General features: G+C 48.6%; 1 protein-coding gene across 2 annotated transcripts; it reads right to left on the minus strand.

Moving 5' to 3' along the window:
• Window positions 1-327: 327 nt before the first annotated feature.
• Window positions 328-14,824, minus strand: LOC128334556 (uromodulin-like). Of its 2 annotated transcripts, XM_053271465.1 has the most exons (9): window positions 14,742-14,824; window positions 12,361-12,427; window positions 8,101-8,271; window positions 6,596-6,801; window positions 4,680-4,840; window positions 2,888-3,127; window positions 1,319-1,481; window positions 615-759; window positions 328-467 (listed from the first exon to the last, which is right to left on the minus strand). In XM_053271465.1, exons 1-9 carry the CDS (start codon window positions 14,778-14,780, stop codon window positions 376-378), a joined length of 1,284 nt encoding a protein of 427 aa, XP_053127440.1. In that variant the 5' UTR covers window positions 14,781-14,824; the 3' UTR covers window positions 328-375. The 2 variants fall into 2 exon arrangements, with proteins under 2 accessions (XP_053127440.1, XP_053127441.1); XM_053271466.1 differs by lacking the exons at window positions 12,361-12,427; window positions 14,742-14,824 and adding an exon at window positions 10,829-10,907.
• Window positions 14,825-15,189: the final 365 nt, after the last annotated feature.

Genomic DNA, 15,189 nt, shown 5'->3' on the forward strand with positions numbered 1-15,189 from the left:
GTGCACATGGGGCAGATACGCGAAGAAACATTTGCAGCTTGCTCCTAAATTTGAGGCCTGTTCACAAATAATGTTCAACACTCGTATAACGAGTGTACGGCTTACACAGGCGAAGGAGTACACTTCTGCTCTGCCCCATGCATTTGAAGGGCCTGTACCCAGGTTCAACTTTAAAATGAACACAGGTACAGTCATTCACACAAACACATACGCGTGCACACACATTTGTACACTCGTACAGCACAATGTCGAGTCAGGCTTAGGTGTCATCATCCCCCTCACTACACACTATCGGTTCATAGGACAGAGAGAACTTGCAGACAGAAAGACCCATAACCATCCCATTTATTGGACACTCTGCTGTTGCCTCTTTGCTCATTTCTTCATGGCTTTCACGGCAGCAGTCAAGGCAAAGGCGGCAGCAACAGCTGCTAAAGCCACTGCACCAGAGATCCACACTTGCAGTCCTGAAAAGAGAAAAAAAGGCCTGTACTCTCCTTGGAGGCCAGGGGATGGTACCGAGAGAGAGAGAGAGCGCGCGCATCCATGGGGCAGATAGCCAATGCATACTTCCTGGTTACCAACCCGCCCAATTGAGAAGAAGATGCACATACCCCAGAGGGACTGTTGCTCTTTGCTGAGGCCAGTGTGGCGTGCTTCCAAGGCTGAAGGGGCCAAGAGCTGAATGGGCCCATAAGAGACAATCTTCCTATAGTCATCCTCCAGCTCCCGTTTTCTTATTTGCCTCCTGGGACATTGCTGTGGGCAAGCAAAAAGATCAGCTGAAGCTCATTCATGTAGGTTTCCTTCAGCTTAGAGAAGGATGCAATACACCCTCATCTCATTCCGAGCTCGCCCTCCATGAGTCTTGTGAGGCAGCAACCTCAGGTGGCAAATGGGTGGAGGTGGCAGGGTACACCGTCCACACCAGCTCTTTCTGTTGATGGCCACAAGGGGCAGGCAGGGGGACCAGAAGAGGCTGCCAGAAAGGGATCTCTTTTCCTCATCCCTTGACTTGTTTAAACCTGGGCACTTTCCAGGTTAGCCACTCAACAGCAGCAAAATGCTTCCGTTCAGGCAAATCACATTCAAAACCTAAATAGCAGGGGGAGCAGTCTTACAAAAACGAAGAACCCCCCAAACCAGCAACCTTTTAAGAACCAGATGTATGATGTTGTAGCACTATATCGTAGCGATTAAATTCAAAACAAGGCATTGGAAATATGAATGTCTCTATGCAACCCTTCCCTCCCAGGCGGCTTTCCCGCCATGCAAAGCCAGTGCTCCAGAGGAAGGAGAGGGCTGGTGCCTCCGTTACCTTGGCACAGGGTTCGTGGTTGTCCGGGATACACAGGCGCACTTGGCAATGCAAGAAGACCTCCGTGAAGTTCTTGAACTGGAACATCTGAAAGCTGAACTTGGCCATGGTGCTGGTACCGATGGCATTTAGGAAAGTCACCGTCTGGTCATGGTGGGGACACCTGGAAGGGGACAAGCGTGAGAGATCTTGGAATGGCTTAGTGAAGCTGCGGTTCGGTTGCACTCTTGACTCGAGTAGGTGGAGTCTGCCAGGCTGCGGAGTCTGCCCTCTTTAGGGTGTTTGGTTACTCTATGAACAGGCTTTGTTAAATACATTAAAATACAGTCCAGAGGACACCAATTCTCTCCTCCTCCTCTCCCACACAGTTCTCCAACACCATGAAACTGGCAAGGACACAGGCACTTTTTGTCTGCACATCAGCCTTTAAGCCAGGGATGTCCTCCTCTCTTTTCCTAGGCAACAATCCACACCAGAAGCATCCTCTGCTGTGCAAACGGAGCCCTGCGCAAATACTCAGGCACCACAGTGAAGCTGGCGCCATCTAGCAGCAAGTGCTTCCCCGGGATGCAGCGTGTGGGCTGAACATTGTGCACAAATCCATACACTGACCACGGCACATCCAAGTCCCCAAAGTGAGAGATTGCAAGGCTCAAAGGAAATGTTGCATGGTAAATTTTCTATCCTATCTTGATTCACCTTTGGTAGGACTGCTAGAGAGGCAAGTTAGTTAATGTGTCTTTGGGGCCAGGATTTGGCCCATGAGCGGGCCAGTTGGTCACCAGCCCAGCTTTAGGCCTTCCGTAGGGCCAACTTAAATGCAAGCATGTAGTCCTGTTTGTTAGGCACATGCCTGACTGGTAATGCATAAAGCATGATCTTGGGATGGGGTCTAGTTTATACATCAAAGCGGAAATGTGGATGAGCAGAATGGAATTCTCTCCTCTCTTCAGACTCCCCTTGCTCCAGACACTTTTATTTACTTCTTTAAAAATTCTATACCCCACCTTTCTTTGTCGATGCAATGTGGCTCACAACAGTGTTAAACACACACACACACACTTACTTTAAACCCAACAACAGACACATCAGCCAAGATGGGTTTTTAAAAATTATCCAGGGAGCAGTTTCAAAACATCCGCATTCACAATGGCCACAGCTGGCGATGATGGAAGTTGTATCCAACAACACCCAGGGACCCAAGGTTGGGAACCCAGGTCCTAATGCATCATACGCATACGACAAATATTTATATACACCACTTTTCAACCAAAGTTCCCAAAGTGATTTACACAGATATAAATAAATAAAGTGGCTCCTTATCCCAAAGGGCTCACAGCCTAAAAAAGAAACACAAGGCGTCTTTAGGTTGTGAGCCATTGGAGGGATGCTGTGCTGGGGATGGATAGGGCCACTTGCTCTCCCCCTGCTCAATAAGGCGAAACACCACTTTTTAAAAGGTGCCTCTTGGCCCAGTTAGCAGGGGACAGTCATCCCAACTCCCCTGTAAGGAGGCAGATGCACGCGCGACCCTTGGGGCCGGCCAGCCCTGCCTCAGAGCCTCCTCACCCCTTCATGATGAGCGTGTGCCTCGTGGCATGGTCCGGATCAGCCACGGGGGTCCCCCAGCAGTCGTCCACGCTCAGGAAGAAGTACTTCACTTGGTCCTGCCCTTCTATCTGCAGGAGGACGTAGAGGGTGTCTGTCACGAGGAAGGTCTGCTGCCGGTGGGCCTGCTCAAAGGTTTCGCTCTCGTACAAGGCCATGGTCACCGTGAAGTCCCCTTCCTTGACCGCAAACTGCACAAGCCTGCAAAAGGGAGACCCCGCCCGAGTCGCCTAGGCAAGCTTCACCAAGCCGTGCCTGGTCCACCCCCCCCCCACCTGCCACTCCTCCCACATCGGTCCGAGGCTGCACCCCACCCCATGCTGAAGCCTCAGAGGCAGTAACACTATTACACAAACCTCACACTTGCATGGCTGAGACTGATCCTTATTTGCACTCCGTATTTTCTTGCATCTCTTGCTGCTTTTTTGCTTCAAGTTACTTTCCCATGTCAAACGTCGACCACATTTGTTTGGGGATGGGGCTGCAGCTCAACTGAAGAGCATCTGCTTCGCATGCAGGAGGCCCCAAGTTCCGTCCCTGGCAGCATCTCCAGGTAAGGCTGGGAGGGACTCCTGCCTGAAACCTTGGAGAAGCTGCTGCCAGTCAGTGTAGACATTTCTGAGCTAGATGGACCAAGGGTCTGACTTGGTATAAGGCAGCTTCCTATATTCACATTATACTCCTATATAAGTGCCTTTTCCCCCTCCACCCCACACGCCTTTTAAGGTCTTTAGGGGCAACCTTGTGTTTCTTGACTTGGGCTATAAAATGTAGGCTCCAGACGGATTTTGGAAACCTACATTTTTTGTAGAAGCTTCTCTACAACTTCCTGGCAGGGCTAACTCAGGCCTACCATTTCTCCGTAGGGTTGCCAGATCCTGGCTTTCCAGATCCGGGTGCCTAATTTGCATATTATGTAAATTGGCCGGAAAATAATTTTTGAGCAGGAGAGTGACTGCCCGTTTTGCTCCAGAACTCCGCTTCTACAAGGGCTAGAGCTTAGCTTTAAGCAAGCAAGCAAGCTGAAATCCAGGCGAATCTGGGTGAGCTAAGCAATCTGGGTGAGATGCTTAACATCTGGAATTTGGGGAGGGGGCATGGCAACTCTATCCAAATGAGGCCCATTTGTCTCCATTTCAATTCATTCCATAAATGAACACAAAGGTTTACACAAAAGCGTCAGAGCAAGGGATGGACATCAAGCCTTGTATGGCCGACACATGCATTCTGTAAGTGAAGAATGATGGGGCCATAGTTCAGTGGGAGGGTGCTTTCCAGGCAGGTTTTCTGTCTGGAACCTTGGAGAGCTGCTGCCAGCCAGTGTAGGCAATACTGAGCTAGATGAACCAAGGGTCTGACTCAGTAGGAGGCAGCTTCCTATGTAACCTCTAGGGAAGGATTGTCACCCAGTGGTAGAGAATCAGCTTTGCATGTGGAAGGCCCCAGCTTGAAACCTTGCCAGCATCTCCAGATAAGACTGGGAAAGACTCCTGCCTGGAACCTCGCAGAGCCACTGCCAGTCAGTGTAGACAATACTGAGCTAGATGGACCAAGGGTTGGACTCGGGATGGCAGCTTCCGCTGAGCAAGGTTCTTTCCTTCAGTGCCACTGAGGGATCGTCCTCAAACGTCCGGCTTTGCCAACCAAAGGCAGCAGGTCACAGTGGCGACAGCTCTGCCAATCCCAGCCCAACAAGGCAGCCCAGAAGGCAAATGACTGCTAGAAGCCTGGGCAGCAAGCAACAGCCCCTTACTTGTCCATGGCCCTGACTGGATACAGCAGGCCCACCACACGCTTGTAGGCATAGATGCAGGAGAAGTGCACCCGGGTGAGGATGGACCTTGTGATCACGCCTCCCTGGTCGTCTCTGTCCGACTCGATCACGTTGGCGTAAGAGACGTGGGACCCATTGACCTGGAAAATAAAATTGGACTGCAGGCTGGATCGGCCCAATTCGATGTACAAAACAGTGAAGACAGACTTAAATGAGTGGCTTGGGCCCAGGGTATTTGAGAGAGTGCTGCCTTCGTCGTCTTCTTCATGAACCCAGCTGCCTATTAAGATCATCGGGGAGGTCTGGTGGCAGTTACCACCAGCTCATTTGGTGGTGACCCCAACCGGGCCTCCTCTAGGGTTGCCCCTGGGCTCTGGAACGTGCTCCCAGATGAAATGAGAGCCTCCCCATCTCTGGCTGTTTCTAAGCAACTCTGGAAAATGCTTCTATTTTATCAGGCTTGTCGTTTATAAAGTCTGAAAAGTTGTATTGATGGCTCTTTCGTTTGATACAATTTAAGGTTTTTCCAATTGCTGTTATGTTTTAATTTGCAAACCACCCAGAGATTTTTTTATAAGGGGTGGTATATAAGTGCAAACCAACCAACGAACCAAGGTCAGAATCTGCATGGATCAATAATGTGGTGGCAGTGGAGGGAGAGAAGGAGCCCAGGAAAGAGCCCGGCTTGTGGTAGCAAGCATGGATTGTCCCCTTTGCTAAGCAAGGTTCACATTTGGATGGGTGGCTACATGCAAGTGTTGTCTGCTGTAAGATATTTCCCTCATGGGATGGACTCAGTGGTAGAGCATCTGCTTTGCATGCAGAAGGTCCCAGGTTCAATCTTTGGCAGCATCTCCAGGTAGGGCTGGGATAGACTCCTGCCTGAAACCTCGGAGAGCTGCTGCCAGTCAGTGTAGACAGTACTGAGCTAGATGGGCCAAGGGCTGGACTCAGTATTAGGCAGCTTCCCATGTTCCTACAAGCCAGCCAAACAGTAGGGGACAGCCAGATGTGCACCTGCTGCTGTAAAAGCATCCTCTCAATCGATCCATCTTTATTTCGGTCTTAGAACAGCACAAGAGCAATTTAAAGACAACCAAAAAAAAAGAAGACATAAGATACAAGCAGCAGGTAGGAAATACAATATAAAATATAAGACTACTGTTATGGAACTATAAAAGTTTAGGGCAGTAGTAAGGTGGAAGTAGATTTAAAACATAATATAGTTAAAAAATAGTTTTAATGTTGTTTTACGTTTTAAATTGCTGCAACGTTTTAACCTTTTTACTAGTTGTTATTATTGTTTTGTTGTAAACTGCCCAGAGACCTGTGTTTTGGGCAGTATACAAATAAGTAATAAAATAAAATACACAAATAAATAAAATAAAATATATAAATTACTAAGGCTGTCCATGGGAGAAAGGTCTACAGCCTAGTAAGCAGTGGGCCAGAAGGGATCAACCTATAAAAGTACTTAAAAATAGTTAATTAAGAATAGTTACGAGTGTTTAAAAGTACATAACGGTTAGGGTAAAGTTTTGCAAAAAGTACATAGAAGAGATTAGAAGCAAGCCATTAAAAGGAGGTTACTATAATTTATGTGAGTCTCAGCAGAGGCTGAGACTGGATTTAGGTAGGCTCAGCCCCTCTAGGCGGAAGCTGTCAGGGCCCCGCGGATTCTGTACGCTGCAGCACAGAACTTTGCAGTGTTGTGATGATGGGGAGGCCTTCATCCGAGAGCAGCAGCAAATTACTAGAGTGGCCAGGATGCCTGAGGAGTACTGGTGAGAGCGCCTTCTTGGCTTCCCACCCTGCTTGCAGAGGAAGGTGGCTCCTCTTGACGAAGGGCTACCTTGGTGCTTTTATCAGGTCCGATGCCCGTGAAGAAGCCTTACCTTAATCACAGAGCCACATGTGGTGTGGTTGTCGCCAGTCAGCTTTGCTCCCCAGAAGCTGGCCCCGTCCGCCTGCTGCTCAGAGACTTTGCAGTTGCTGTTCTTCAAATGGACCAGTGCCAGAGGGATCTTAAACATCTCAAAGACCTCCTTCCTCACCATCATCTCCATGTACTCTTCCTCGCACTGCAGCTTCACCACCATTTCTAGAAGAGGGAGCGAGAGAGAAAGTTTGCACGCGCTGCAAATCCAGGGTTATGTAGTGCATTTCATAGGAGGCTGCCTTCTACTGAGTCAGACCTTCGGTCCATCTAGCGCAGTACTGCCTACACTGACTGGTAGCAGCTTCTCCATGGTTTCAGACAGGAATCTTTCCCAGGCCTCACTGGAGATGCTGCCAAGGATTGAATCTGGAGCCTTCTGCATGCAAAGCGGATGCTCTTCCAATAAGCTACAGCCCCACTGAATCATTAAGGGCCCTGATCATTAGCTGGACTTACTAGATTCATTTGGTGGGCACTGAATGTGAGGCTTTCAGGGGGGCACCATGATTCCAGAACTGTCATCCAGAACCTACAAGGAAATCCACCAAGCTTCCTTTTGGCCAGTCTTCAGATGGCTTCTAAGGACAATTTTATTTCATGAGGTATTTAAATTATGCCTTTTTGGTTAAAACTGTGCTTTTCATGCTGCATTGTAACTGTATGCTTTTGGGTTGTGTGAAGGAGCCTACTGCAGAAGGCAGAACTTCAGTGCCCAGGAGAGTGCCTGCCGATAACCATTCCCAATACAGCTTAAGGTCATGCACAGCATTGCTTAGCTGCTTAGGACCCTGCTTAGCTAAGGAGAGAGGAGAGCTGGCCTTGTGGTAGCAAGCATGACTTGTCCCCTTAGCTAAGCAGGGTCCGCCCTGGTTGCTTATGAATGGGAGACTAGAAGTGTGAGCACTGGAAGATACTCCCCTCAGGGGATGGAGCCGCTCTGGGAAGAGCATCAGAAGGTTCCAAGTTCCCTCCCTGGCAGCATCTCCAAGAGAGGGCTGAGAGAGACTCCTGCTTGCAACCTTGGAGAAGCCGCTGCCAGTCTATGTAGACAATACTGAGCTAGATGGACCGATGGTCTGACTCAGTATATGGCAGCATCCTATGTTCCTATGACAAGTCATGCTTGCTACCACAAGACCAGTTCTCCTCACCTATCCCACAAAGGTGTTCTTATGATATCCCACAATGCACTGCACACTGTGCATTGGGGGAATCCCCTGTGAGTTGGGTGCTCCCAGTGCAGCCCAAGTACACACATGACCCTGGCCCCAAGGTTAAGGTCATACTCGTGCCTTTAAACCCTGGCTGAAGGCAGAGCTAAAAAATCAAGCTGTCCACGAGGGTAGCGCCTGGATCGGGCTCGATCCTGGCACACCACATGAGCAGCCCAATCCAGACTAGACTGCCCTGGGTGTGGTTGCTCATGAGAACAGCCTTCCTTTCTCCCAGCATGGACCTTACCTTGACAGAATGTCCCGATGAAGCCTGGCTTACAGGTACACGTTGCATTGTTCTCCACGATCCTGCAGACGCCCTGGTGGAAACACGGACTCGGGAGGCAGGGCCCCAGGCTCCTCCTAGGACGCAGCAGGGCACCTTCTCCTGGGGGCCCAGAGGTCCCATTCAGGTGACCTGCAGCGGAAGGAACAGGTCAGTCAAGAGGCCAATGGCCAGAGGTGGCTCCAGCAGCGGGGTGGGAGGGAGGGAGGGAGGGAGGGAGGGATGAAGCAAGCATCCCCCAGACAAGAAGAACCACACCATTGCTGACCACCTATGGTCACTCGGAGATGCACTTTTCACACACTCAGGGAGTGCTTTTATTAATTTTATCTATCCATCTATTTTTATACACACACACACACACACACACACACACACACACACACACACACACCCCGGTATTGAGGAGAAGAAGTCCCCTCTCTTCCATTTAGGGGAGGAGAGCTGGTCTTGTGGTAGCAAGGATGAATTGTTTCCTTTGCTAAGCAGGGTCCGCTTTGCTCTGCATTTGGATGGAGGACTGCATGACTGTAATATATTCCACTTAAGGCAAAGGTTGGGTCCCCCTGGCTGCTGCCAGTCAGTGTAGACCATTTCGAGCTAGATGGAGCAATGGCCTGACTCAGTAGAAGGCAGCCTCCTGTGAAATCATGTAGGGGAAGGACCATAGCTCAGTGGCAGAGCATCTCCTTTGCATGCAAAAGGTCCCAGGTTCCCTCCCTGGCAGCATCTCCAGGTAGGGCTGGGAGAGACTCCTGCCTGAAACCTTGGAGAGCTGCTGCCAGCCAGTGTAGACGATCCTGAGCCAGCCCTGCCAATGCATGGAGAACAGGCACTGGTCCTACTACTGCCTCCATCCTGCTCATACTCGGTACACTCAGATTGGCCGGAGGTACACATCCACGTGAGTGGTGGTCTCGGGGCCAAAGCGTCAAGCACATCATCGGCACTTATGTGCTTGGTTTATTAAGTAGCAGCCATGGTGGCGGCAGGGAGCTCGGGTTCAGGACAGGCGAGCTGGAGCTCTGCCCCTGCCCCCCAGTCCTGCTCCTGACCCTCCCACCCCCCACAGCTACTATTTAAGAAACAATAACCAAGTACCCAAGGGTTGGTTTTGCACCCAACATTATGTGTTGATCAAGGCCACACCAGAGGTGGCCCTTGCATGAGACAAGATGGAAGTGGGGGTTTGATTATTGGGGTGACAGATGCCCCCCTCACTGCTACTGTTGGAGCAGGGACTGAATCTGGGACTTTCTGTGTGCAAATCCTACAGTGGACTAGTCTCAGGGCATCCGAAAATGAATGGCAGGGAACGCCCACTGAAATCCACCTCGTATCCTTCCTTTGGGGTTGATCCGACCCTGGTCACCTTAGCAAGGAGTGCCTCTCTCCACACTCCTTGAAAAGCTTGCATGGCAGCTTCTGGCCACCTCCCTCCTCCCTGGCCGCTTCCAGGGTTGGTGTGGGGCAAGGTACCATTAGACACCCCATATCAAGGGCAACAATATCTAATAGCCGCTCCGGGGCCACATTCTCTCCCCGGAGAATGCTCACCAGCCAAGGTGCGGTACCTTCATTTTCCAAAATAAATCCCAACAACTGAGAAGGAGGAGGAGGCAAGAGATGGACATCCTCTCCTTGGTCATACAAACTCATGGAAGAAAGAGAAGCCCACCTGGTTCAGCACGCCCAAGCTCTTAAGCACCAGTGGCTACTGAACAGGCGGATTTTTGCAGCACTGTCCCTCATTCAATAGCAAAGGCAGGGCTCACCCCAGTCCTTCACTTCTGGCTTTCCCCAGGACTAGAGCGGTCGCTTATTGATCCTGTTTTCAGCACAGTTTACAACCCCCACCCAGCACTTAGCTTGAGAAAGAGTTGCCTTGCGTCCTCTAGAGCAGTGTTTCTCAACCTTTTTGGAGTCAAGGACCGGTAAATTCTTAGTGCGCAGTTTTAGGGACCGGTACATTATTTGTGCACAGTTTCCTGGACCAGCAGTTAATAAAAGGGTTTTAAGTTTATCTATTAGTTCTAAAGTATACTACAAGTGTGCACAACTCAACTTAATATCAATCAATTAATTAAATCAAAGTGAAATTAATTGAAATGAATTTAATCAAAAATTTTGAAGCTCTGGCAGGCCAAGATTAATTTAAATTAAAATAAAATAAATTGAATTAAAAATCCTAATAAAATAAATTCAATACAATCTGTACAAAATATATAACATAACAATAAAATGCATTGTTTTTCCTTTCTACCTCTGCCAAATCATCACACTTAACATGGAGCATTTCTAAGGAAAAAAATTAGAGAAGTTTTTCTCTTAATTTTTGATAAGATTGTTTTTATCCTTCACCACACAGGCTTTTATAAGAAGGAAAGAGAGAAGCAAGACGGGGAAAGAAAGAGGGGGGAAATAGTTCTGGCTTGGCTTGAGAAAGATAATGGGGTAGGCTTCGCTTGAGAGAGAGAGAGAGAGAGAGAGACACAGAGGGATAGAAAAAGGAAAAGGGGATGAGGCAGGCTTGAAGAGAGAGAGGAAGAGAAAGAAAGAAAAAGCTAGAAAAGAAGGAGATGGAAACATGATAGGTAGGTTTGGCTTGAGGGAGAGAGAGAAAGTTTTAAACGAAACTGATGGAAAGAACCACCCCACCGCGCTGCACCTCGCTCTGCTTGCCACTTGCCTTCCCATGCCATGAAACTCCATGTATTTTTAAAAATTCCAATGCCAGCCGGCGCGTGACTGAGGGGTTGTCTGGGGATGGCTGCCAGGTGTGTGTGGGGGGGTGAGTCAGTAGTCTTTCTATCCCCCCCCCCCGCATGCTGTGAACCTCCGTGTTTTTTTAAAAAATATTCTTCCAATTCGTGGCAGCCCTGCTCCTCCTCAGTGATGAAAAGGCTTTTAAGAATCCCAGTTTGCACGTTACCTGACAGCGTGTGTGAGTTGCAAGTGGGGAGAGAGAAGAAGAGAGGACCACAAACTACGCAGGTCGTCGCCCAGGCTAACCGAGCGCCAACCCCCCTAAAGGCCTCACATAGTGCTACTGAAGCTGAAGCTCTACTAAATAAGTGCAGCCCAGTTCTACAAGCCGGGCTGAACACCTCTTGCAAAAAGAGCTCGGCCCATGTTAGCATTCAGGGGCAACATACCGGAGGCAGGAACGACCAGGACATGAGCCGAAGAGAATAGCCCCCGGAAAGATAATGGGGCGGGGGAAGGGTAGCTAAGGTTGAGAAGTTGGAGGACATTCTCCCAACTGAACTTTAAAACACACACACACACACACACACCCCTTGTCTTGCCAAAACAAACAAACACCAAGAAGGGAGGGGGGAGCTGCCGCTGCTTGTATCTGTCCCTCCCACACCCACCTCTTTCCCCTCTCTCTTACTGGAGTTAAAAAAAGGCGGGGGGAGCCCGTGATCAAATCAGAATACTAATACTAAATAGAGGAAATCATGACGCTTTTGGAAGTCGGATGGTGGGTTTAAAAGAAAAGAAAAGAAAAAGGAGGAGAGATTGGGGAAAATGACTTTATTTTTGTCTTGCCACCAAGCCCCTTTGGCAGCATGAATGTAGGCACACCACCTTGCCATTAAAAAAAAAACAAAATCCAGAGGGGAAGGAGGGAAGAGGATAGAAAATCATTTGAATATTCCGGCTTTTTGAATGAGCCACGTGTTCAAACTACAAATCAACTTCTCACGCGAGGAATCCCAACACCTCAATTAGATAGCAGCAGATTTAGGCTCATACATTTACACACACTCACAAAGGAGGAGCAGAAGCAAAGCCACTCTGGCTGTCCAGGACAGCTGCAAACCTCTGTGTTTTTAACTATTAACTACACGAGCTCGCCTCGCATTTGAGAAGTGCCATCGGGCCAGATGGCAAGCTACAGCGTGGCTCTGTTATCAGCCGCTGCCGAGGCGGGTGGGGCGGGATAGAAGGACTACTGGCTCACACACACACACCTCATAGCCATTCCCTCGGCCACGCAGCGGCTGGAATTTCAACATTTTTTAAAAAAACACGGAGGAGGTTCACAGTGGGGGAGGGGGTTAATTCCCTAAGACACGGACCGGCACTCAACTCGTCGCGGACCGGCACTGGTCCGCGGACCGGCTGTTGAGAAACACTGCTCTAGAGGACTCCACCACCACCACCACCACCACCAGCCTCCTTACCTTCCAGGACAGCAATCAGAAAACTTACTGTTAGAGCTCTCAGCACCAGCCAGTAAGAGAGTCAGAGCCGGGAGCCAACACAGCAAGGTCACCCTCTGAAAAAAGAGCCCATCCGTCACCCCCACAAGGCCACAAACAAGATCTCATTTGCACTGAAACACTGGAGAGGCAAGGTAAACAAATTAAATAAAGAGGAGTCCTAAGATATAGGCGCTTGTTGGTAAGTTTTACAGAAGAGGCAGAGAGTCTGTTTTCTTCAGCAGTAAATTCAGATGGAAGTGGACCTTAGAACAGCCCTGCTGGATCCTGTTTCCCACAGTGGCCCACCAAATGCCTCTGGAAAGCCCACAAGCAAGAGGTGAGAGCACGGCCTCTCTTCTGCTGTTGCTCGCCTGGAACTGGTATTTAGAGGCACTCTGTCTCTGGCAAGCTTTCCTTCTGGAGTCAAATAGCCACAGGAATTGGGATCTTGACTGTTGCAACAAAAAGGATGAAAGGCCCCCTCCCCCACACCACAGTCTTAACCAGAATTGGGGCCCCTGCAGCTCCGAGTTTGGGGAAAAAAGAACAAAACCAAGCACAACAGCTCCAACACCACACTTAACATAGTGCGGAGTTTAAGTCCTAATCCAGAGGTTCTCAAACTTGGGTCCCCAGATAGTGCTGACTACAACTCCCATCATCCCCAAAGCCCACTGGGATGATGGGAGTTGTAGTCCAGCAAACATTTGGGGACCCAGGTTTGAGAACTCCTTTCCTAACCATCCCATCCCATCAGAAGACATGCTAAAAGTGTGTGTCTACTTGTCTGTGCAGACTAGGGCAGGGATGCCCAACTTCGGGTTCACAGTTGTTGCGGGCCTACTTTGGCAGGGGATGACAAAGTTTTTTCAGTCCAACAATGTCTGGGAACCACTGATCTCACCCATTCATTGACTAACTGTTACAGCCTTAAGGGGAACCTTTTTACCGTATTTACCCGAATTGAAGACTACTCTGAATTTAACACAACCCACTTAAACAGTAATGGTTAAATACAGGTGATACCTGCATTTTCTCAAAAAGGAATAGGACTCTGAATTAAATACCAAGAAACTTGGAAAACCCTAGTATTGGATTCAGGTAAATACAGTATTGGTATCTTAACCTTGCTGAAGGCCTATTGACCAAGAGGACAGAATACGCATTGAATATATGCAAAGTCCTCCTGGCACCTGCAGGCATTTAGTTTCCTCTCTTTACTGGTAGAAGAAGGGACTGAACTGCTTCTAGCCAATGACAAGACACATTCCCTCCTTATTACATTATCTTTCACATTAAGTATCATAGAACCATTTAATCTATGCACTACATTAACATCCTTTTGCATTTTATACATGATGTAGGCACAAGAGAAGTGAAAGAACTTTCAGAGAAATTGTTCTAAAGTGACCTTAAAAAAGATATAATAAAATAGAAACATTTCCATAACCTTCCTATTATCCAGAAGTAATAACTTTCAGCCAATCATTTCAAAAATAAGAATATGGAGTAAGTTGCTGAACGCAATGAGAACCTTTGCACAGAATTGCCCTGGAAGAATTTAACAAGGCTTGAAGCTCAAACAGGGTTGCCAACCTTTTTCCCTACACAGACTCCTGTGCTTTATGAGCTGCCTGAAAGACAGAAGTTTAGCCAGCCAAATAGTTCCCATCACATCACCTCAATGTCAGAGAAGATTTGCCTGCTAAATTTCCACCTTCCAGGCAGCTGTTATTGAGCTCAACCAAGGGAGAGAGGAAAAAGAGTTGTGTCAACCAAGCTTAACTAGATGCCTTCAATATTTGGAGAACACCAAAGAGTCTCCAAATGGAAGCCATGCCACTGCAGTTTGAAAAAGGGTTGCAGAAAACAGCCATCAGCTTGTTAGCTGAACACACCAGCTCAGTTAGCATTTCAAGGGGCCACTGTTTGGAAAACAGTTTTTACACTGTTCTCAAACATTGCAGAAGTGGAGAATTTGGACTGTTTCTTTGAATGGGGCACCTGGAAGCAGAGATAAGCTCCTGCCAAAACTCTTGTGCTGGAGGGAAACTACTGAGAATTTATCCTAGGAGGAGACAAAACAACAGCCGTACAATTAGGAACAATAACCCATCACCCTTCTCCTAACCTTTAAAGGCAGAGCTGCACAACTCCAGCAGATGTTGGACTACAACTCCCATCATCCCTGCCTATTGCCCACCATGGCTGGGGTGGATGGGGGCCCAACAGCTGGAAGGTCAACATTGTACAGCCCTGCTTTAAGGCTACAGCATCCCCATGCACACACTGATTGGGAACTGAAGCAGGTCCCTTTAAAGAAAGTTAGACTTACTCCTCGGGGCCTGGGATCAGGGCTTGCCACTTCCCTCCCTGCCTCTTACTCACCAGAACCAGCCTGCCACCTCCCAGCTCACACAGAGCCATCTCTGCGGCAGTCCTTTGCCTTTCACCCACTCTGCTCCTTATATTATCTCCCAACCTCTGGTTCTTCCCCAGCCTACCAAAACTTCCTCCGTGATTGCTTCTGTGTCAATTCAAGGTCTTCTAACTGTCAACAGAAATGGCTTCTGATTTTCCCAGCTAATTTCAGCCCTCCACAGCATTAGTTCAAGGACATAAACAAAGCCAGGTTCTGTTTTGATGCCTGTACCCAAATCTTGGTGTTCCCTCCCTAGACTTTTGATCACCTTTTGCACTTTTAAAAGTGCTTCATTAATTTCTTCTCCCAGCTGTTCCCCATAATGACCATTGAATGCAAGCCTTGAGAAGGCTGATCATACAACCCTGGATTACATCTAAAGGGAAGAAGAAGCACAGATAAGACTTTTGATCC

This window comes from Hemicordylus capensis, chromosome 9, assembly GCF_027244095.1.
Source record: "Hemicordylus capensis ecotype Gifberg chromosome 9, rHemCap1.1.pri, whole genome shotgun sequence".
Lineage (NCBI taxonomy): Eukaryota > Metazoa > Chordata > Lepidosauria > Squamata > Cordylidae > Hemicordylus > Hemicordylus capensis.